Source organism: Cyprinus carpio, chromosome B18, assembly GCF_018340385.1.
Source record: "Cyprinus carpio isolate SPL01 chromosome B18, ASM1834038v1, whole genome shotgun sequence".
NCBI classification, from domain to species: domain Eukaryota; kingdom Metazoa; phylum Chordata; class Actinopteri; order Cypriniformes; family Cyprinidae; genus Cyprinus; species Cyprinus carpio.
Genome location: NC_056614.1, coordinates 27,178,260 through 27,203,354, shown reverse-complemented (window position 1 = coordinate 27,203,354; position 25,095 = coordinate 27,178,260). Strand labels below are relative to the sequence as shown.

Below are 25,095 nucleotides of genomic sequence, written 5' to 3'. Positions count from 1 at the left end.
GGGAGGGAGGTTTATAACAGTCACTTTAAAGGAATTTTAATAAATTAAAATGTGCTTAAGATGTACTCACCCTCAGGCCAACTCAAAATATAGATGAGTTTGTTTGTTCATGGGAGCAAATTTGGAGAAATTTAGCATTTCTTCACTTGCTCACCAATGGATCCTCTGCAGTGAATGGGTGCCGTCAGAATGAGAGTCCAAACAGCTGTTTTTCGCATGTAAATGGTGTTTAATCTGTGAATATTTCTCAATACTTCAATTCAGACGAGACATCCTTCTCACTGGAGGAAGCAATAGTATGGATTATGGACTCATTTTTTGGAGCTGTTTGAAGTAAAAATAAATAAATAATTGATTTGTTATTTATAAACAGGCAGCTTTTAACTTCATTAGAAGATAATTGATGGACTGGAGTGGTGTGCATTACTTGTGGATCATTGTGATGTTTTTATCAGCTGTTTGGACTCTTATTCTGACGGCACCCATTCACTGCAGTGGATCCATTGGTGAGCAAGTGATGCAATGCTACATTTCTCTAAATCTGTTCTGATGAAGAAATGGCCAGAGGGTGAGTATTTTCAGCAAATTTTCATTTTGGGGTGAACTTTTCCTTTAACTCATAACATTGTTGTTATCAGTGCCAGGGCCATATTTCCTGTAACCAAGTTTATTTTAGAGTTCCTGATGGTTGCTCCTGCCTAGTCATTCCAGCACAAACTTATAATTATAAGTCAATGTTGATTCAGATGATGAAACAAACTCATCTACATCTTGGATGGCCTGAGGGTGATTTCCAACAGATTTTCATTGTTGGGTGAACTATTTCTTTAAGGTTACAACTGAAGTCACATCTGTTTATCAAGATTATGTTTCAATAATCTATTTCAAATCAATAATGCTGAAAAAAACGCACCATGCTTTGCATTTTAACATGTTTCAAAATAGTGCCCTTGGTGAGAACCCTGCAGAGTTTGGCAAAGGAGAAAGGCGTATGCTAATTATCAATAATTAACGTCTTGCCCAACAGTACAGTGAAGAGAATTCCACACCACCCAAAAGAAACTGGAAATAAATTCCTTCAGGGAATATATGTTCTAAAATATATGGCAGTTTTCTTTGAAAAAGGATTCTTAGTATTGTGCTGTTGATCATACTGTTTTAAATGATACTTTTTGTTATGTTTTTCAAATATGTTATCTAAAGTAATCAGGCTGACTTCATACGGTATATACAGTAGCCTGAATAAAACCATAGTTTAGATGTTAACACATGAGGCATATTGCTTGGTTTCCTGACAAACTGTTTTACAGTACAAATACGACAAAATATTTTACACATTGACAAAACCTAATGAATTGAACGCAAAAAAAACAGCAAAGCGTTGTACCGACCTGTTCCTCTCAGTTTGAATTCCTCTGAGACCTTCACAGTTCCAATACAAGGACAAAACAGGCTTCATCAGATTTACACGAGGTCCGTCATCCTTCCTCTGTGACTCTGTTACTGTGAAGGAAAGAAAGAACGTCAAGGTGTTCGATTGCTGTCTTACTTGCCTCACAATACTGTATTAATTATTACCCTTAGTAAGCGGAGTTATGAACCTGAGCTAAACTTTATGTGGTCAGTCTTTGCACGTACAACAAATGTTTGGGCACACATGACTGAATTTATGTTTCTCATGATCTTAAAAACCTTAAAATGTACAAACTTAAGTGGCAGATTATGTAAACATTATTTTAAAAAATAAAATAAAATAAAATAGGATGATCAGACGAGTGTTCCCGGATAGGCCTACAATCGATAGATGCTTCAGAAGTGTCCCAGGATGCACCTCATAAAGTTAGTTGATGTCCAAAGTGAGCAGAACTGGCATCTAGACAAAGAAGAAGCTCAAATATAAGATTTCATTTGTGTCATGCATTTTTAACTTAATATAGTTCCCAGACTTCCACTGGAGTTATTTCAGGTTTTTCATCACTCTAACATGTAGAAAATAGTCATAATAAAGTCTGAGTAGTAGTTTTGACTGTTCTTTCATGAATTTCTTCCCTTGTGACAACTAGCCCCAGCCTATTCAGAGAGATTTACATTGTGGGGAAAAAAATCTAAAGAATAAAATCACTCTCTGTTAGAAATAAATAGGAGGTTGACCATGGTATTAGAAACCATTTGAAGAGATTCTTAGATCTGATTATTGTTATGCATCATTGTGTAACATCCAGTGAATTTAATAGGATTTTATATGATCGGTATTGCAAATACACAAGACAAGTTTTAGGACCTTTATGACACATCCCAAGATAAATCAAATAAATCTTTGAAGGTGTTCAGCCCTGCATATTCAGTGGCTTTAAATGTCGATGCTACAGATGTGTTATACATTTTGTTCGAATAATCATTTTATGCATTTGATATCTATTTTTACCGAATTCTACAGTCGATAATTAATTTTGCAACTCTGTCGGAAGTAAATCCAAATTTGTTTTGTTTTCATCCTCTGGATGAAGAATGACTAGGATTGCGAAATGTACCAAATTTACTACGGCAAAGGACTATTTTATGATATGAACTCCATTCTTAAACTGTCCAATCACATAACTTCATTAATATACAAACAACCAGCTGACCGTTGCCCACGCGCCATCGTAAGCCAATCGGGTTCGCCTAGTGAGCGAACGTCCCGTTACGTAATTAATATTCATGAGCTAAGCCTTCCCCGCAGTAGGGTTCGTACAGCGGGGTTCGGTGTGTCCGGTCAGGGGCGCTGTTGGGCTGGATTTCACGGTCGGAGACTCATCTTTGGAGGCATATTCTCTCTTTCATTACTTTCTCCCTTGATCCGCAGTGTTTGTTGAGCGTCTGCCCGACTGGACTTGCTTCATCATGGCCGTCTGAATTCAGATCCGAGTCCCAAATCTGATCCCCTTTTCTCAGTCATCCATCTCGATCGCTCTGGGAATCATTTCTTTGGGATTTTACTTCATTTGTGCGCCAATGTTCAAACATGCAGCCTCCGCCAAGAAAGGTAAGAAACCAGCGTTGGAACAGCGTGTGTTTTTTGAAAAAAAAAAAAATGTGATTTGTTACATTGTCCCGAAGTTGCAACTTTGTATCCAGCCGCGGTTTGTTTTGAAACAATGTATCAGTTTTTATACGTAACGGAAACAATGAATCAAGAGTTTTCTCGAGCGGTCCTGTTTTTATTGTTTTTAAAGCAGCAGCGGTTGCAAATAAACCCGAAATTAATCAGATATTTTTCTAGAGATGATAGAAGAGTGTTTCAGGGTGGTTTGTTCTCAGATAACGGTTGAACCGTGCAGCCATGAGAGTCGTGTTGTTTTGTGTGTTTTTCCTCAGATTCACCACGCTTTTGTCAAATAGACGGATCACCGATCATTTCTCTCACCCTAAAGTCTGACATTGTGTTACACATCCGGCTTAAATGTGTCCAAATACCATGCACGTGTGAGAAAAATGCGTTTAAATTCATATATCCTACAGAAAGCTGTTTTACTGCCTCCCTCAGAGGTGACAGCAGAGGTGTTGGGTTTCAAACTCATGTCCCACAGGCTGTATGGAGGAATGTGAAATTACCACGCAAAACCATTGTATTCCTATCATTTTGCACACATTTATGCAATCTAATCATCAAAGCATTGCATCAGAGTGTACAATCCTTAAAGGTGACGTCTGACTTTTTGCAAGTGCTTTGTCTTGTGAAGAGAAGGAAGGCAGATAGCATGTAGCACACGTTTACCCCACAATAACCCTCTTATTTTCGCTAAACGACGTTTTAAAATGCAAATATTAAACAAAGATGCGTTTGCTCTGGTCGTTGTCAAGCTGATAATGTTTCGTCTCTTTTGAATGGACAATAAATAGCTCTTTCTATAGATATGCAGGACACAGGATAACCTATAGTAAATGATTTGTGTAAATCATAGGTTAAATGAGACTAAAAGGTGCATGTGCTGGTCAAGACAGTAAATGTGTCTTTCACACCAAATATCTGATCAGATCTGATCTGTGTCTGGCATCAGTGGATATTTCCATAAAGACCTGAATAAATGGCTGGAAAATGTGCTGTTTTGTTGTTTTCCTCTGACGCAAATGCTGCTGTGAGTGTTTCCTTCTTCTCGGAGTAATAATGCTTCACCTGTACAGCTCAAAGTGTTGACGAGAGCCGTGCAGCCGGCTGTCAAAGCGTGTGTTATGGTGTGAGCTTGTGTCCTGCTGATGCTGGTAGGGTTGGATGCCGGGCATTCTTTATTATTTTCCGTCCTCCTTGCCTTTAACCTTTAGGGAGTTGTTACACAACCAATTATCTCCTCACCTGCCAAGTGGTGAACTTCTGTTGTAATTAACAGTCTCTCCCCAGATATTAGTCAACCTGCCCGGGCTCATTGGTCTGGTCCCATTGGGTTTAACTTGGCTGAGTATCGCACCTTCTCTGCAGCCATGTTTGGTTCAGGTACCTGTGATTGAACCCAGACACTGAGGAGATTGTGTTCCTCTTGATTGTTTAAAGAGCTTTTAAGAAAATCGTGAACTGAGAATGTACTCACCCTCGGGCCATCCATAATGTAGATGAGTTTGTGGTTGACTGAAAATGGTATCACTGTGAAAGCTCCCTTTCGTACCTTTATTTTTAACAGTGAGATAAAAGAAAAATGGGACAAAATGTTACTACCATGTATTTTCGGACATAATTCTGCAGTGCATGAACATGCCACTTATTCAGTATACTAATATTCTAAACGTGTCTTTGCTGATTACTTACATTAGTGAGTAGAAATTCATGAATTCTTCTGTTTTTGATACTGTATAAAATTGTCATATTTTATAAAATTTTTGTATGACATAATAGTTTCTGCGCTCTTTAGATATCATTAAATAATATGGAATATTAGGATGTGTCATGCCAGGAAACAATTCCCTTGTCATGCTAAAGATAAATAACACATTTTTCTCATAATAAAAATACATAATCTGTTGTAATTTGTTATAATTCTTTAATCTTATCCAGTTAAAATAACTTTTCTGACATTTCTGAAACATTTCTGACATTTTAAAGCCTTTGAAGCATTTGAGGGACTTTACACACTTCAGTGTTACTTTTATGATGATAAGTCTCTTCAGAAATGTCTCTGTCAGCAGAAAAATGTAAACATCTGTTTTTAATTTTGGTACAGTTTTTATTTTTTAAGTTGTTTCAGTTGATGTAATAATGTGTGTTTTTAATTTCTTTTGTATGCTAAAACAAACAAACAAGCAAAAAAAAATTACAGTACTTAACATAAAACTTCATCATTGTTAGTTCAGGTCAGTTAGATCAGGTTTGTGATCTTATAGGTTAGACTATTATAGAGCTATATCTATCTATATTAGCGTAAACTATAAGATGAGCAGCATTATATTGTGTAACATAGAATTGTTTAAAGCTAAAGTGTGTTCATTTCAGGCAGCAAGTGTCAAAAAAAAGACTTTTTTCAAACAGGTTCCCTGAACACTGCTGGTCAGATTGTCCCGCCCCCAAACTTACGCCATTGGTTGAGCCAATGTTTTGAGTGACAGCATGCCAAACTGTGACCGGAAAAAGTTTTAACATCCAAAAATGACCCACTTGAGCTTTAATTATGCTTGTGACAGTGGAGTGACATTCTGTATTTTTTTTTTTAGAAGGAATCGGACATAAAACTGTGTCCGTCTGCTCTGTTAGAGTTTGATTAGCGGGAATTCTGCTCTTGTTGTTAGGAAGGATTGTGAATTTGTCATCGTGTCTCGTACAGTTGACTGGAGCTGGAAACACAATAATGAGCTCATGTGGGACATTGTGTGTGTTTGTGCAGCTGGCATGTGCCATCCTCTTCCTCACCTCTAATGATGTTGTCTGCTCTTCAGGTAAAAGTGACACAGGAACTGAAGAACACGCATACGGAGCAGCTCGGCCGTCTGCATCTCAAACACCAGACGGAATGTGATTTATTGGAAGATGTGAGGTAAGGCATTAAAACCACCGTCTAAAACACACACGTATCCTGAAAAATAAACGAATAAAACAGGCCGCAGGAAAAAAAAGTGTGAATTCTCTCCATTTTTGAAGAACGAACACAGGAGTGGGATGTGACGAAGGCATTTCCTTTGGACTTCCTGCTCGCGGGCCAGTCGTTCCCACAGCTGGAAGTCATAACTGTGCTGCTTTTCCCTTTTTTTCCATTTTTTTCTCTCCTTGTCTTCTCTTAAAAGGGATTGCGGGCTGTTTCAGAACAGGGGAGGGAGTCGTGTTGAAACCGCTGCGTTTGGACATGGCATTTATGCACGTCTTGTGCTTGTATGTGTTTGTACATGCTTACGGGTGTTTAAGAAGATATTTGACAGCGGCATGCCCTCACAAGGGAGCTAAAGACAAAAATTGCAGTGCAGTCGTAATCTGCTGCAGAGGCTATTTTTGTGTGAAAAGATGTTTGTGTCCAAAAGAGAGTGAGAGAGTGGGTCAGAATGGGCTGAACTCATGTTTTTACAAGTAATTAGTTGATGGACTGTATGAAAGACTAGTCTAATTTAAGGGTGAATGTGTCATTCCTAGTGCCACTAGGGTTAGTTTTTAATAATAACATTGCAAAAATAACTATTTAATAATTGTTTTCAAACAGGTTTTCTAAACATTTCTCCTATTTGCAGTTGCAATTTTTATTACAAATTATAAAAAGAAAAAAAAGACTGTATTGCATACCGTATTTTCCATAATATCCAGGAAGTCACACTTAAAAGCGACTTTTGTAAATACTTGTATTCCAGGTGCTTCACTCTGTCATACTGCATAGCTTTTCCTTTATTCACAATATAGAAGGGCCTCCTGTACACACTTAAATTTAGTAGTCTGTTTGTCATACCTTCTGTTCGGAGAAAAGACATACTTTATTGCATGTAAATTCTGCCAGCATCTAGCTTTGCATCTTTGCAGAGAACAGCTCGCAGCACACTTTAATAGCTTTACGCCTCATAGCCAAAGACCTTCAGCTGGTGTTTCTGCTGTCCCCAACTACAGGCAGAAAAGAAGACAAAAAATAGTGAGACATGAAAGTCAGTCACGCCGTGAGTCAGCTAACCATCTGGAATCTTGCCGAATGTGCAGTTCTCTAGCTGCTGCTAGCGATGGCTTGTTGTGTCCCGTCACCGATGTTAGTCAGGATAGAAGCCATGTTTAAAGGGGATGCTTGCAATTATTAAGAGCGTGAAAATGCTCCGTTTAATGTGCAGGAAGGACTGCCAAGGAAACATTGATCTGCTTTTTGAGGCCTGTCAACTTTGTCTCAACCCATTTTGAATCACTGTTTGCCCTAATAATGGAAGTCAAAGATGGAAGGGAAGCCTTAAAACCCATTTGGAAACTCTGTTTTTAAAGTCTTAATTTTTGCAGTATTGTCTGATGTCACTAGTGGTGTAGAAACTAAACACTTTACCTTCAATTTGATGTGAAAATGAGGCTGTGAGAGACAGAAATGCAGTACTGTCCAAGTTAAGAACATGTCTAACTTTGAGAAACCATAGTTTTTATGTCCACTTAAAATTGGGAGAAAAATATGTTTTTTATAGGAGCCCGTTTCCTCCACAGAATGAAAAAAAAAAGAGACCGTTACAGTTATGAATTTTTTTTTTTCTTGCAATTCTGACAGAACACTACAAGATTTAAACTCGTGATTGCAAAATATGAACTTGAGATGCTAATTTGCAATTGTGAGGTTATACATTACATTGCAAGAAGTCAGAACTGCAAGAGATAAATTTGCAATTGCAAGTCAGTATTGTGGATGTAAACTTGGAATTGTGGGATTGGAAAATTGGGAATTGCGTGGAAAAAAAGTCTGAATTCTAAGATAAGACGCAATTACCTTTTTTATTTTTAAATCTGTTGTGGAAACTGACTTCCATAATTTAATCTTGACTCTTCAATTAATGCAAAGTGACTGTACTTTCATATAAAGCCCATCGAGACAAGCTCAGCAGACATACAGTTAGCCAAATAAGACTAAACTTCTGCGTAAATCGAGTCATTTCAATAGGAATATGCACAGTCTGGAATTTCGCTTGAGGACGGAAGATTTCCCTATGCAGGTTTGAAGTTGTTCATGTTAATTTTGCATTGACAATTGATTTCAATTTGAGCTGTTTGTATGTGGTGTAAGGTGGACTAGCATGAGATGAACATTACAGATGACGAACGAGCACCTATTTTCGATTTCGCAAAACCTGTCTGCGAGTGAAAATCGGGGGTAAAATCATGCAGTGAACTCGGCATAATCTGTTGCAACAAGAAATCTCATGGTGTCATATATATTATGTTTACGTGCTTTGAAAAGTGACTTTATGGACTTTATTTGCTCTTTCAATGTGAAATACATCCATAGATGTGGTCTCTGTCCTCTGTTCTTTGTTTCTCCGTCTGACTCTTGCTGAAAAACACATACACAAACATTCTCAAGGTGGTCTAGAGGGATAAATCAATGTCTCGGCCAGGAGTCAAAGAGCCCCATTGATTGAGCTCCTCTTGTGAGTTTGATCTTCCTGTTTACCTACTGGCCCACTAATGCTCTGACCGTAATCTCTCAGACTGGACGAGGGGACGGCCGCGTGAGCAGATATGTTATTACTGTAGAACTTTAGAACAGTCACACTCACACTGTGTCAGATATATTTGGCAGTGAGTTCATAATGTATTTTGGGAAGTGCTGCTGACTCTTACAGACCAGAACACTGGAGTCAGTAGTAACTCCAAACATGAATGGCTCTGCTGTAGTCTGTGTTTTTATTTCTCCTGTTGCTCACCTGTTTTTAAAAGCACAGACACTGATGTGAGCATTTGAGTTACTTAACTTGTGTTAACTGTGTTGAGGGAACTTCCTGTCCAATTCTGCCAACAGTAATGGTTTAGGGTGGTTGCTAGGCTTCTCTGAGTTGTTGTCTATTAGTCAAAAAAGTCCAACTTCAAGATATTCCAGTCACTAGATAGATGAGGTCCCAACTTTTTTATCTGCTGGGCAAATATCAAGGTATAATTATTTAGAAAAATAATAGCATTAGGGTTGAATTTTTTCCCCATTTTTCCTCTACCTAATAACAATTGTGATTTCTGTGATTGTTTTTTTTTTCTTTAAATTTGATTGTCTTTTTTTTTGTGATTTTAAAAAACAAAAACAAAAACGAAAAGCTCCAGGTTTGCTGTACTTGTTTGCACAATTTGGCCAGAAAATGTTGTGATTTTTAAATATGTTTAAATATGACTGTATAATAGGGATGTAACGAGTCACTCAACTCACGATTCGATTCACGATTTTGATTTCACAATTCTCTTTGGATAAAAGTGTCTGCTAAATAACAAAATTTTTAAAACAAATCCCAAATCAAATAAATAACACAAATAGATTCACTTTCTGCCAGCAGGTGGCGCTTAAAGCATTACCTTGGTTTCCGCGCGGCACTTATGAACTTTAATATGCATTATACAGAGGCAAGATGAAAAGAAAAAAAATACCATCTAAACTTTTCTAAAGACAGTAAGTTCCCCTCAGACATGCATTCATATAAACTCCTACCCCTAATTGTATCGCGATTTGTTTAGCATCTCAACCGATTTGAATTGTCACATATTTGAATCGATTTTCAAATCGCACATTAAAAGCACATGTAAATATGAGTTCAAGTGGTGCAGAATTTACTGTGAGCTGATCTGAAACACTGGTTCATGAGATGCTCATGTGTAAATGAACACCGTGCAGCGCATCACTTGAAACACACAGCGCATATATTTATTGAAATGCATCACACCCTTTGCGATCTGATAATCACACTAAGACATACTGACATTCCGTTTTTATTTTGCTTAATTGTTCAGCCCTAAATAACACACCTCTTCTATTCACATGACTTGAGGAATCATTCATATCCATAGCACAAATGTTGTGGGATAAATTATTTGCACAGGGCAGAGATGACCTGGTACTGCCGACAGGAAGACATGGGAGGGAGCTGAGGGATTGTGGGAAATCGATGAGGAATCCTGTGTGATATTTAAGAGTTGAAAAAGAGTTGTTGTTTCAGAAACTGATGGATGGAGCAGATGAAAAAAGAAGGAAAAAGCAAAGCAGGCGAAGAGAAATAGTTACTTTGAGGGAGCCGCTTTGTGTATGAGACCCATAATGAGTTCCATCAAGACTCTTCTGGCTGGATCTGTTTCTCTTGCGCTTTCTGACTCTTTTGTTTCATTGTGAACCCGCGAGGCAGTATGACGACTATACTGTTTTTCTAGAAAGCGCTATGAGTGTGCAGGCCTGCTTTATGTTATTTACATGTGAGAGTGGTGAAGAGCCATGGAATAATGTCTGTCTTTAATCAAGACGAGGAAAACAAAAATTTGTTATGAAAAAGACATCTGATATGACCATTATTATGAATTAATAATTAATATGAATTATTAATAATACATGTTTAAGATAATTTCTGTCCAAAATTATGAAATTATGTATGTTTTACTGTTTAATTTAGTGGATTATATAAAATACATATATATATTATTAAATTATTATTTAATATAAAAGCCATTTTTGATTTGAATTCCCAGTAAAAATAGCTAAATTGTGACATATACACTGATGTCAAATTTAGTTGTTGTAGGCTCTTATGTTGGGTTTTCTGAATCAGATCTGACCTGAGCATTAACTCTATCATCCAAATGCACAGAAATCATGCTCTCCATCATTCTTTAATGAATGAGCTTTTCTTACAACCATACACAAGCCCATACACACAAGCCTACAACTCTCAAAGGCTTTAATGAAATTGAGTCGGCCTGCCTCCCGAATCTCAAGGCTAATTTGATCAGAGAGGTATTTCATGAAAAGCCTTTTCATTCTTTCAACAGCGTTCTCAAACACCGAAACGCATCTGCTCGCTGACTTCAGACCAGGTCGAGTCTCGATCTGCGTCACACGTGGACAATAAATGATACACAATGTGAATGTTTCAGGTTGGTCTAGGTAGACATGAGATTAAAGTGATCGTCTTTTATTGTCTGCAGAAAGATTATGTTTCATTATGTTTCAGCTTTATTCTGTCCTTGCAATGAACGTTAAAGAGTTAGTTCACCCAAAAATGAAAATTAGTCTGTGTTTTACTCACCCTTGAGGCATCCTAGGTGTATATGACTTTCTTCTTTCAGACGAATCCAGTCGGAATCATATTAAAAATGGTCCTGGCTCTTCCAAGCTCTGTCATTGCAGTGGGCGGGTGTTTCTGTTCAACAGTCCAAAAGATGTCAAATAAAGCGCACACATCCATAATAAAACGTGCCTCACATGGCTCCAGGGGTGAATAAAGGCCTCCTGTAGCAAATCCATGCATTTTTTTTCACTGTCAAATGCATAAGTTGTTCCGGCGGATGACATAGGACATACGCTTTGCATGATTAGTGAACAAAATAAAAATGCCGGTCATGAATTAGAAGAACAAAATGAGGTTTTGTAAAGAAAAATGTTCGAGAATTTCGATATAAGCCAAGAGTAGACTGGTTTGCCTTTGCTAAAGTAAGGAAACTGTGCTTCCTTTGCTCCAGTAAACAAACTCGTGAGACTTGCATATTTCAGAGGCGCGTGTGCAACGCAAACGTCCTACATTATCCACCGGAACAACTTATGCTTTTGACAGTTAGATGAAGTGAGAGAGAAGTGTTTATTACGTTTGAAATATGGATATTTTTTAGGGATGCACAATATATCGGCCACCATATCAGTATCGGCCAAAAAATTCAAAATATATCACTTATCTGCATCATCCAGATAAGAAAATTAGGCCAATATCTTAAAGGCAATAAATAATGCATTATTTCCTTCAGAAACACTTGACTTGAGATAACTTGTTTGCATTATTTATGCATTGTTATTTATTTGTAAAACTTTTTATGATGAAATTTGGTAATGGGAGAGTAAAACTATTTTTAAAATGTACACTGTTCAAACTAGGCTGCTTATGTTGAAGTATTTGGGATGTGGCTTTTAATGATGAGACCTTTTTTGTAATCAGGCTCTCAAAAAGTATTTAAAAAATTTTGGATATAAATTTATCGGCCAGCGTATCGCTCATCAGGTTTAAAAAAAAAATAAAAAAAATTGTCAGTTATCAGTATCGGAAAACATTTTCATATTGGTGCATCCCTAATATTATTCTTACAAAAATGCATGGATTTGCTACAGGAGGCCTTTATTCACCCCCTGGAGCCATGTGATGGATGTTTTATTAAGGATGCGTGCACTTTATTTAAGTGTTTTTGACGGTTGAACAGAAACACCCACCTACTTCAATGATAAAGCTTGGAATAGCCAGGACAATTTTTAATATAACTCTGATTGGATTTGTCTGAAAGAAGAAAGTCATATAGGAGGCCTCAAGGGTGAGTAAAACACAGTCTAATTTTCAGTATTAAAAGATAGTGATATGTCTATTCCTCACACAAAGCCATTATATGAATTCAGAAGGCTAATGTAGCAAGCAATTTGTATATATTACTTTTATGATGCTTTTATGATGTTTCATGATGCAGTAAAATGATGACAGAAATGTTTTGCAACATTCAAATGTCTTAAATATTAAGCAGCACAATTGTTTTCAACATTGATATTAAACAGAAATAATTCTTGAGCAGCAAATCAGCATATTAGAATGATTTCTGAAGGATCATGTGACACTGAAGACTGGAGTAATGATGCCGAAAATTCAACTTTGCATCACAGAAATAAAGTATATTTTAAAATTTGTTCAAATAAAACAAACTTGCAATAATATTACTGTTTTACCACAAGTAAATGTCTTTCATTTTGCCTTGTTCCTCATGCATGAATTCAGAACACCTATGTAGCACACAAGTTGTAAGATATTATTTTTATAGTGTTTTAATGATTTTTATTTTGGTTGTTATGAGGGTTCAAATACTTCCTTAGTAATAGTGATTCTTGCCTTAGCTAGCACCATGAATCTGTATTATAGCACTTTCCCTGATGTCTTTAGAGCAGTAGAACAATAGGAGCGAGAGGCCCAGACATGCCTTCTGTCCTGGAGATGATCTGGAGGGCTGTGTGTGTGCTTGCGTGTGAGTTTTCGGTGTGGAAAAAAGCAGATGACGGTGATCTGCGAAGGAAAACAGCACAAATTCCTGGAGATTTCGGACCGTGCCGTGAGGATGGAGGCTTTACAACATGTGAGGCGAGCAAAACAGATTCGGATGTGAAAAGGGAGCCAGTGTGTGATGTTATAGATTATGATGGGTGTTTTTCAGAAGGGATGAAGGAATTTGAGGAGGCATGTGAGAGCAGGAGGTGCTTATAAAGGAAGGAGGAGAGCTGTAATGCTTAACGTGAGCGCTGTCTCCCTGGAGTTCACATTCTCTCATGTTCACTTTAACACAGAGCCATGTTCTCCCACACAAACACAGCATTCATAAGCAAATTCAACCGTACACATTTATGAATTCTTAAAGAGGCCAAATGCTTTAAACATGCTCCTGAAAGTCACGAAAACATGTGCAAGTCACAGTTTACACTAAAATAAAGTTTCGCTTTTAGCCAATTTGAGGATTTTTTTTGTATTAAAAGAAGTAATTTCCCCTCAAGTTCTTTCTACTGTAATGCATCAGACATTTTAACCTCTTTATCTGAATCTAATGCAGTGTTTCAACACAGATAACTAAGTTAAGAAACTATAAGCAGGAAATCATAGAAATCAGCTTATTAGAATGATTTCTGAAGGATCATGTAACACTAAAGACTGGTGTAATGATGCTCAAAATTCAGCTTTGATCACAGAAATGAATTACATTTTAAAATGTATTAAAATTGAAAACCCTTATTTTGAATTGTAATATTATTTCACAATTGCTGTATTTTTGATTTAAAAAAAAAACTGCCTTGGTGAGCAGAAGAGACCTCTTTCAAAAACATTAAAATCTTGTCGACCCCGAACTTGAATGTCTTAATGTTCCTCAAAATAAGCTTCATTTTCTTTAAGAAAAATACTTCTGTCTTTTGGAGTGTAATATTACTCAGACAAGTTCTTTAATGGTTTTGTGAGATTCACCTACAGAGGACGTCACATCAGACACACACACTTGGCCATTACATCGGTCTCACACCCAAACAACCACTAATTGGAAAAGCTGGAAGTGAAACACAAGGCTTTGACCTCTCCGACCTCTTCCTCTCCTCTCACCAATAGCTCAGACGCCTCTGACATTCTTAATGAGATGGAAAACACTCCTCCTAATGCCCATCGATTCTCTTATCTCATCTCTGAGTCTCTCCATCCCTTTGTCTTGGCCTGTTGTTGTACTTTGTTTTTATTCTCTGGATTTAACTCTCCTGCTCTCTTGTTCTTAGTGATGTTCAAGTCAATTATCACTATCACTGGTTCTCATGCTTAGAGTTAGTGATTTTGACCCTTTAACCTTGAGAATTAAAGTACTGTGTATCTTCCTGGTCTGTTTTTTTTTTTTTTTTTGATCCAGACATGAATGTTCCCTGAAATCATGTTTCTTACCAAATGAACCGATGCTCCATTTCCTCCTGCTAGATGATTAAACAGGTAAAAAAAAAATACACTGAAGGAGAGGCTTGAGCCATATTTAAAGACCAGACTTTATCTTTAAAAAAAGTGGTTTGGATAAAACATATGGAAAGTGAAAGCAGATAGATATAATAATAATATAAATTATTATATTAGGCCAGAAGTAGTTCACGTTATCTTTCTTGGAAACTGTGTCATCTAAGGTTTACTGACCTCTGGATTAGTTTTATCTGTTTATGACTGAACCACACAAACGTCACTCTCCCATCTGTATGTTTTTGCTGTTTATGACTGTTGTATTATTTCTACTTGGGAAGTTATTAATCGTTTAGCATTTTGTATATACAAATTTGTATAAACAACTGCAACCTTGTTACAGTGTCTCACAAATCCTTTTAAGAAACTTAAGCTATGCTTAAAGGAATAGTTCACCCAAAAAAGAACATTTGCAAAAAATGTACTCACCCTCAGTCCATCCAAGATGTAGATAAGTTTGATTCTCCATTAAAACAGATTTGGAGAAATTAATCATAACATCACTTGCTCACCAATGGATCCTCTGCAGTGAATGGGTGCCGTCAGAATGAGAGTCCAAACAGCTGATAAAAACATCACAATAATCCACACCACTCCAGTCCATCAGTTAATGCCTTGTGAAGCCAAAACCAGCATGTTTGTAATAAACAAATCCATCATTAATACACTTTTGGCCAAAATATGAGTCCATAATAACACTTCCTTCAGTGAAAAAGTCCATCCACTGTTGTCTCTCACATCAAAATCCACCCACAGATTTATTAAGAACCGTTATGGCTTGCAAACAGAGCTTGATCTGTGCATATTTCTCCCCTGATTCAGGCAAGATGACTTTTTTCAGTGGCGAAAGGAATATTGGATACAGGACTTGTTTAAATGTTGGATTTGTTTCTTATAAGCGCTATTCTTTTAGCATTTTACTTTCTCTTGTAAGTTCTGCCTATAAGATAAATGACATCGTCTGCAACTGTGTGTGTCTGTAGTTTTGTAGGAGGTTTCTGGGTTTACAGCTTGACTCTAGGCATTCAAATTCCTCAGCTCTGCCTCGAGTGTTTCCGCACTAAACAACCCCTACAGAAAGTGCCATTCTGCCCACCAGAGTTCTGCTTGCAGTAAACACAGTGTGTCTCAGTGCTTCTGTTTCTAAGTCCACTTAAAGTCAAAAGAATTACAATTAACTATATATTTTCGTTTTCTGAATGTGTTGCTGTGTTTAGGAATTTCTGGTTGGTTGGTTGGTTGTTCGGTCGGTGGTTGTGGGACTAGTTACATGCTAAAATCTAACACTTGATGTGTTAGGGGTTTGTTGAAATGAGTTGCAGTAATAGCAATGCTTGCAAGAGGAATCGTTTAGATTGCTTACCAGATATAATGATCAAATTAGCACGTAACATTCAAGTTCTAATTGCAATCATTGCTTTATTGATTTGATCATTTAAGTGCCATTCAATCCAGGTTTTTCCCAGCTGTAGACTGACACTCAGACCTGTCGGTCCCAGAGCAAGAACCGTCATTAGACGTCCACGGCTCCTCAGGCTCAGAGGCCTGCTCTGTAATTAGTCATTCTGAGGTTTGCTGTAATTATTGACTTCTCCTATCTTACCCCATTTCCTCTTCCTCTGGATAACTCCTCTTCCGTCCCAATTCTCTTTGTTTCCTTGTATGTTCAGAATGCCATGCTACATAATATTTTGGAAAAAAGTGTTATGCGGTAATTAGCAAAAATTAGTAAAAACCACTTGCTCAATTTAACACAATACATAGTGAGGTCTAGTATAGTATATTGATTAAAGTGTTGATCATATCATGTACGGTTTGACCTGGTGGAAAGTAGTGGGCAGATTTTTTTAATGTGTTTGAAATTTTCTCATGTTCACCGAGGCTGCATTTATCTGATCAAACATACAGCAAATATTGTGAAATTTTATTATAATTTAAAATACCTCTTTTATATTCTAATACATTTTTAAAATGTAAGTTATTTCTGTGATGCAAAGCTGAATTTTTTTTTACTCCAGTCTTCAGTGTCACATGATCCTTCAAAAATCATTCTAATATGCTGATTTGCTGCTCAAGAAACATGTTTTATGATTATCTTTGTTGATAACAGTTGTGCAGTTCCATGTTTTTGTGGAAACCATGATATATTTAATTTTTCAGGATTCTTTGATGAATAGAAAATTCAAAAGGACAGCATTGATTTGAATAGAAATGTGTTTCATGGCATTTTTGATCAATTTAATGCATCCTTAATGAAAAAAGTATCTTACTGACCCAAAACTCTTGAACTGTAGTGTACACCACATTTGACTGCGTAGCTCACAGAGGAGACATATTAGTAGACGTGACCTCAGGCCAAGTGACCTCTAACCCTTACTATGGTGTTTCCTATGTAGGTCAGTGGTGGCAAAGAGTTAAACATCTGGAGTTCACATGCTCCACTGTCTGAATGCAGCCTTTTCTTGTGGATCGTACTTCCTGTCTATTAGCAACCAGCTCTCACCCCACACACTGAGTCTGTTAACCCTTTGACACCGTATGCCTTCTTCTCTTACCACTCTGCACTTGAGGTTGTCACCTTAATGTCCTGTGGAAAGTGTAGAAAAAGACAATTATTCATCCCACTCCATGTGCATTCTTTGCCATTTAAAATATTTGCATTTTAAAGTTTCGATTTATATAACTGTATTAATACAAATATATATGTAATTTATGTGTTTATGTAAATATATTTATAGAAATATTTACAGTATGTAGTATGTAAATGTATTATTATTTCCATTCTTGGTTTCATATTTCCATCCATTCAGACCCATCTGCTTGCAGTGCGTTGTGAGATTAACGCAATGTTAATCCTAATTAACACTATTCACCCCAAACATGATGCAATTTATCAATGACCTCCAGGAAAAGTTCATGTAATTAAAAAAAATAAAATACACACACAAAAAAGAAAATGTAGCTTTCTTGTCAAGCTGTAATTTGTGGCAAATTGTTATGTTGAGGATTATGATCCAAGAGTAGAAGCTTGATTTTTGCAACAAAGAGAGTTCTTGCAGCAGTAAGAGGATGTGTGGTAACACCTGCTTTTGTGCGAATGTGTCTCTGTCTGTCACTCGGAGTGTATACGTGTGATCTGATGCGTGTTTCCATTTATAGATGCCGCTTGTGTAGATATCGACAGGCTATATGCATCCCTCTTTTCCCTTTTAATAAACACATTTACAGTTAGCAGGACAACAGCACTCAGACGCTCTTACTACAGAAACATTACAAAACGAGCGATAGTTTGGCTTGTGTCCTTGATGTTCAAGAAGAAGGTTGTTTCAGTGGAGGGGATCTGGCAGACATCAGGCCCGGCTGTGTGTCGCTGTACTGCACCTCGAGGTCAAGCTCTTCATGCTCTTATGAAACCAGTGACAGTACAAATTAGCACCATGTGCTCTTCATCCCATAGAGCCAGATCATTTTCATTTTCACAGCGCTCCTCTTGACCACACACTCCTGCGCTGTGTCATCCTGCTCCCTAGTTCTAAATAAAGATTATCAAGAAAATACTATTTAACTATATGTAAATTTATAAATGTAAATTATATATATGCCTAAATTATGCACTTGTCCTTCCTTTTTCAAATTTAGCAAAACAGATGATGCATGCTTAACATTTTTAAATGTTTCAAACGTGTAATAAATATATTGAAGCATTTTAGAGCATGCATAAATGTATATAAATAAAAAAAGAGGCTTTTTAATCTTCTTCTTACAACTCTAATTACTTAAGTTTTCATGCACATTAGGGATGAAAGATAATTACAAACAGAATCTATTTTTAAAGAAAGAAAATAAGGCTTCATAAATTTCTCTGACAGCTTGTGGGACTTAAGAAAACATTTCCGGTGGTTTTTCCCATGTATTCTGGGAATTTCTAGGGAGTGAGTGTGTTAGCACTGGATTGATTTTGACACTGGGACGGCCCTAGAAATGGTCAGCTCACTGGGCAGTGCACTTAATACTGAACTAGGGATCTGACTGAGATGCACCCTGGCTACCCGCCTACTATATATGAAAGTCGTGACATTTGTCAAGTATGGTAACCCATACTCGAAATTGGTGCTCTGCATTTAACCCATCCAAGTGCACACACACAGCAGTGAACACACACACACACCGTGAACACACACCCAGAGCAGTGGGCAGCTATATCCAGCGCCCGGGGAGCAACTGGGGGTTCAGTGCCTTGCTCAAGGTCACTTCAGCCATGAGTATTGAGGGTGGAAGAGAGCACTGTTCATTCACTCCCCACCCACCTACAACTCCTGCCAGCACCGAGACTCGAACCTGCGACCTTCTGGTTACAAGTCCAAATCTCTAACCATTAGCCATATATTAGGGAAGTATGCAATTTTATATGCACCCATAGTTTATTAGCACATTTGTTCATGGAATTAAGTTAGACCTAAATGGACTAAATTAAATCCTAGCATAAGGTCTCATTTGTAAACATTAGGTAATGCAACTAATGTGAACTGACGTTAATGTTAGTATTTGTTTATAATGTTAAAGTTAGTTAATGTTCCTGTTGGTTCACAGTGCATTAACAGATTCATTGTTAGTTCATGTAGTTAACTAATGTTAACAAATCAATTCTTATTGTTAAGCGTTACCAGGTTATTTTTTTTTTTTTTATGTCTTTTCAATTAGGAGTGATTAAGTTACTATATTTTATTACTAAGTGCCATTTGGGCAATTCAATATTTATACTTGATTATTATAGAAAGGTGAAGAACCACCATTGTGCAAAACTACAATGGTTTTTAAACATATTTCACTGGACTGCACTATTTGTAATGTAAATAAACAGCATTTTTATTCAGAGGTCAGGTTTTTTTTAATTATGCAACTTTTTTTCTTGTGGTAAAGATAGCCCTTGCTGCTGACATGGTGTTAAAAGAATAATGGCAACACCTTACAATAAGGTCCTATTAGTTTATGTTAGTTAACTTATATTACATAACAATGAGCAATACATTTGTTACAGTATTTTTAATCTTTGTTCATAAACATACAAATTACTGTTAGTTCATGTCAGCTCAGGTCCATTAAATGATATTAACAGACACAACATTTGATTTTAATAATGCATTAGTACATTTTGGAAATAACCTTAACATTAATAAGTTCTTTAGATGTATTTGTCATTGTTAGTTCATGTTAACTAATACTATTAACTAATTTACTAAATTAAACACTGTTAACAAATGGAACTGTATTGGAAAGTGTTACCAAATTAATTCACACGTTTGTTGTTATTGCTGTAAAATAAGAATTTAGCTGCATGGATGTCGATTATTGACGTTTTGTATAGTGCAGTGTAAATGTGCAGCAGAAGCCTTTACAGTAGCTGTGAGTTGGGTTAAATGCCTTAGGTGTGTTCACTGACCCACAGACCCTCGGAAAGTGAAAAGCGATGAGCAAGCATGTGTGACATACCACACGAAACCTCTTCCCCCATAAACTGTGGCACTATGTAAGCATCTCGGCCTGTTTTGATAGGATTCTGGGTCCTGGCCACAGAGGGGTCCTGTAGTTTGGTTTCCTGCGTATTTGGAAGTATTTCTGTGGGGAGGGGGAGGTGCGGAAATTCCTGTGTTGCATAAAAGCAATGTCACAGAGTCCACATACATACATACACTAAAACATCCCATAAACATGAACCGGCACCCACAGGATAGGACAGTCCCCACTACAACCTACCTCTGTGAGTTTGAAAACACATGCAATGAGTATAACTGATTTGAAATTAAAATCAGAGGGTGCAGCAAAGGGATGGGATTATGGGGAAAGCAAAACAAAACAGGATCTTGGTGGTTTTTCTGCATCTTGACTCAGACTGTACTCATTTGTAATGCTGCGAAGGGAGATGAATGCTCTCAAACCATCAGCTGTCTGGATGCCTCCTGCCCTCTGGCTCGAAAAGCAAACCAGTCATACCAGGAAGAATGTTAAAAACACCATCTCCACGGCCAACTCGTGGTCTGATGTGTGAGGGAGATGAATAACTCTCAGAGAGTTTGAACTTCAGAAATCACAACTGTGGACCCTTGTGATCTTGCGTCATGATTTAAATTCAGCATGAAACCAAAACCGACCCTGTTTACATTCTTTATGTGTATTTTTGGTCTTATTGTGAATGTTATTCAAATCTGCACTGAAAAAAAGGGTGTAGGGTTTATTTTGGAACAATTTTCACTCAGAAATTGCACAATTTTGCACATAATTGAAAAGGCAAATAACATTGAATTAAGCATGGATTTTTGAAGTATAAAGATGGAAATAGTGTTTTCTTGTAAAACATACTTTAATAATCTTTTTTAAAGACTTTAAATAAAGACTTTAAGACAAAAAAAAAAAATAACAAAAAACAAAAAAAAAATGTTAACAAAAAAAAAAAAAAAAAAAAACTATAAAAACCAAATATACCTTTACATAAATATATATATATATATACTTTAATTTTGAAGCCTAAATACCGTCCAATTCTATATATATATATATATATATATATATATATATATATATATATATATATATATATATATATATATATATATATATATATATATATATATACTACTATATACTTTAATTTTGAAGCCTAAATATGATCGCCAGAAGTAAAGCTAAATGTAGGATATAAACTTAAAGCATTAAACTTTAAGTTTTTATTTAAAAAACATTTTATTGAATGTATGAGTTAGAATAGTTTGCATGAGTGCAACTGAGTATGAGTTTGCATGAGTAGATGAGTTTATACCTGTTTGGTGTGATATTTAATTTCCCTGACAACCTCTGTACTCTCATATAGATACTTGTTTACCTTTTTCGGGTCAAGTAAAAGCTTTTAAAAATCACAAGAGGTTTTTCTGAGCTATTTTATGTTGTAGATTAAAAGATGAAGATATCTTGAGCTTGTAATAAATACAGACATTATTTCAAGCATTTAACCAAAAAGCCACTGACTTCTGGTTAGTAGAACTGGAAGTGCTAAAATATAAGTTGATTGTTATTCTTTTGTGTTGTCTGGAAGTCTTACACTGTGTTTTTCTTTCTAATTGCAGAACCTACAGTCAGAAAAAGGCCACGCTGGAGAGAGATTACGCGCAGGTGAGATTACGGTTTTTGTGTTTCCTGATGATGATGATGATGATGTCTGAGGGTTTGTGTGCTTGTTAAATCTTTTCACCAAAGTCTAGAGTGTTGATTACAACCCTGTTGCATTGATTTATATCACGCTGCAGCCGTGCAAACGTTCACTGCTCTTTTGGGAACCATTAAAACAGCAGAAAATCCATCGTCCACCCTGCTTTATTGCTATAATAGGACCACTGGAAATCTGTTTTTCCAGTATATTATTAAGGGACCTTTAGTTTGATAATCATTCAGCATTAATGAGCCAATGTCTTTTGCTTTTCAAAGAAGTAAGAACAGATGATTGATTTTAGCTAATTAACTGTAAACCTGGTTGAGTTAAGCAGAAATCATGCCAGACATCTTGTGTCCAAGCGTTTTAAAACTTCGTCGTCTTTGAATGTTGGAAAGTACGCAAAGATCTTGTGCCAAGTTAAGCTTAGCATAGATGAAGTACAATTTCTGTATTTAAAAAATACAAATAAAACAATGAATGCACCATTTAGATGCACCCTACTACTACTCCACATATTGCATGATATAGCAGAGGTTTTTATAAACGTTGAGGCATGACAAAGGTCATAGATTTGTTCACAGGTAGTCAGTCCTTGAAATTATTACAGAGTTGAGCTTGTATTACCAGGTTTAAGGTCACTTCATATTTCTTCAAATTTTACTTCATGCATTTTGACATTAGACACATCATGCCAACATATTTTATTGCCAAGATAATGATTTTTTTTTTATTGCAAAGATAATATCTTTTGTGCTTGTCAAGAAGATATGCATTCTTCTTTCTCCTGGCACTGTTTGAAGTGCATTGCACTTGAAGCTAATGCATTCCAGACTGTTTTATAGGTTAGCAAAATGTTCTAGAAAAGTAAACTGAAATAGCATCTTGAGAAAATGCGTCTGCTCTTTGTCGACCTCTGGATATCCTGCTGTGTGAAGTTTGATTTTATGTGGTGAAAATCATGTTTTTAACATTGTTTATTGTCATTTTGGTGTTTTTGACATGATTAAATTCATCATTAGGGTGAAAGTGGAGCAGGTCTGAACTGCTGTGATTGAGTGAAGGTGGGGACTAATTTGCATATTCATGAGTCCACATATACTAAATGAGTTAAAGCCATTTTAAGGCACAAATATTTTTTTTTTCCCACGGGAAATATGATATGTCGTTGTGATTACGAAAGTTTTAAAGGGATAGCTCATCCAAAAATAAAATTAGTCATCATTTACTCATCCTCAAATTGTTCCAAACAAGAGAACACAAAAGAATGTTGGTAAAATACATAAAATATGTGTTTTTTTGGACAGTTATAGTAGCCATTGACTTCCATAGTATTTTATTTTCTGTTCTTTGGAAGTCAATGAGTAAATGATGTCAGAATTTAGATTTTGGGGTAAACTATCCCTTTAAGGGAACAAAGTAGTAACTGCAGGGGGCTTTTAACTGCAAATTCTGATATAAATGAAACTGTCATATTTGCAGCATTCACTACATAAAAAAACAGGGATGACATTTGTCAGATGTCACGCAAATGCTACGTCAAAAGAGGTGAATGGATGCATGCTGATCCTGAGATTATATGCCACAGATTATTAATCGTTGGATTAGGAGCTCATATTCTGTGTCCTCCTGTGTGTGTGGTTGTACAGTGGTCTCACTCAAGTAATGATTTTGGCTCTCTTTTAGAGTATTTAGTGCATCACAACACTTAATGAGACAGTATTATAGTGTACAAGCTGTATCAACCTGTAAAGATCTTGCTATAATGTCTATACTGTGGTAGATGTGTTTGCATGGCTATTAAGTTCCAAATAAATACAGGAAAATAAGCAAATGAGATGATGTGCATTTCAGTTCAGTATTTAATTCAATGCATCATCTTACACACATTATAATGCTCATAATATGCAACGCCACATGGTCTTAAAGGAGTTGTGCGCACACACACATGCACCAGATGTATGACACATGGGCAAATATTTTGGTGGATTTAGATTATAATTAAATTGGAAGAGTTTTCTTTATTCCAAAACTGCCTTGTTTTGGTGTATCTTCTAGAAGCTAATTTGTATGCAATAGCGATAATGTTTATAGGGACTTGAACTTTGACACCAAACATTCTGAAAGTTTGACCTTACTCGTGTTACATAACTTTTCCATAACTGAATTTCATAACTGAGATGTCAGATTTTTGTGTGGTTAATGATTTTACAGGTAGGCTTTTGTGGTGTTGTTAATATTTAACTTACATTGTGTGCTTCAATAGTGTTTAATCGATTTTTGTTTAATGTATGGCACATTTTCATAATCCATTGGACATAATGAATAATCCTAAAAGCATTTTTTTAGGTGAATCTCAATTTGCCTACTTTCCAAGTTGTATATGCAAAATTGGGATTAGTGTATCCCAAATCATTGTATATTAAAATGGCATGACTAGTTTGCCCTAGTTTTATGTGGATTTTTTTTTATAAGCATGGCTCTTGAGCAAATATTGTAAACAGAGGGTTGTTACATTTTCAGTAGTAATGATTTTGTAATGATTTGTTGTACAAGTATGCAAATGCAGTAAAATGCAGTGCAAGTTCATGGTTAAAAAAACTACCCACAGAAAATTCCAGCAATCAGACAGTTGCAGCAAGCAAAACCAAAAGAGCTTGCAGGGAATGCCCACTCCCTTTAAGTACCATGTATCCTCATAACTGGTTTGCTTGGTTAAAGCTTAAAACTCTTTAACAAAGTTTTTTTTTTTTAAATCCCTATGGGGAAATGAATGGAAAAATACTAATGAAACCAGTGCTGCTATAAAAAAAAGTGGGTGGGCACTGGGCACTGATGCACTTCGTTGTTGTTGATGAGCAGAGGAAAGGTGAAGGGGGCGGGGCTTAGAGCTCTGTTAAAAGGTACTGATGTTGCCATGGTGATGCTGTCAATTATGTTCTACCAAAACAAGCCACAATCTGAAGGTTCCCTTTTGCAAGTTTGGTTGGATAGGCTAATTCCTTTTTCTTTGAATGGTCCAGTTTTAGTTTGATTAATAAAATGACTGAAAGTGAGCTTGAGAGCCATCCATTCAGGTCCATGAGGCATTTCTCACAGTCTTTTATCCTTTATCGCACTTGGCATGCTGGCCTACTCACGGCTCGCACATGAACTCAGCGCGCTGTGCAGCTGTCCACACAAATAAACATTGTTTTATTGTCCAGGCCTGACGAACAGAGGAACACTTGTTTTTTTTAAAGAAGAGGGGG

At 36.5% G+C, this 25,095-nt stretch overlaps 1 protein-coding gene across 2 annotated transcripts in view; it reads left to right on the top strand.

Annotated features, from left to right (window-relative positions):
• Positions 1 to 2,726: 2,726 nt before the first annotated feature.
• LOC109063299 (F-BAR and double SH3 domains protein 2-like) overlaps positions 2,727 to 25,095 on the top strand; it is a 77,068-nt gene continuing 54,699 nt past the window's right edge. The window contains exons 1-3 of one of the 2 annotated variants that reach the window (XM_042744644.1): positions 2,727 to 3,025; positions 5,902 to 5,999; positions 21,762 to 21,807. In XM_042744644.1, the coding sequence (XP_042600578.1) occupies positions 3,005 to 3,025; positions 5,902 to 5,999; positions 21,762 to 21,807 (165 nt within the window). In that variant the 5' untranslated portion in view covers positions 2,727 to 3,004. The remainder of the gene's footprint in view (positions 3,026 to 5,901; positions 6,000 to 21,761; positions 21,808 to 25,095) is intronic. The other variant, XM_042744645.1, reaches the window with a different exon arrangement.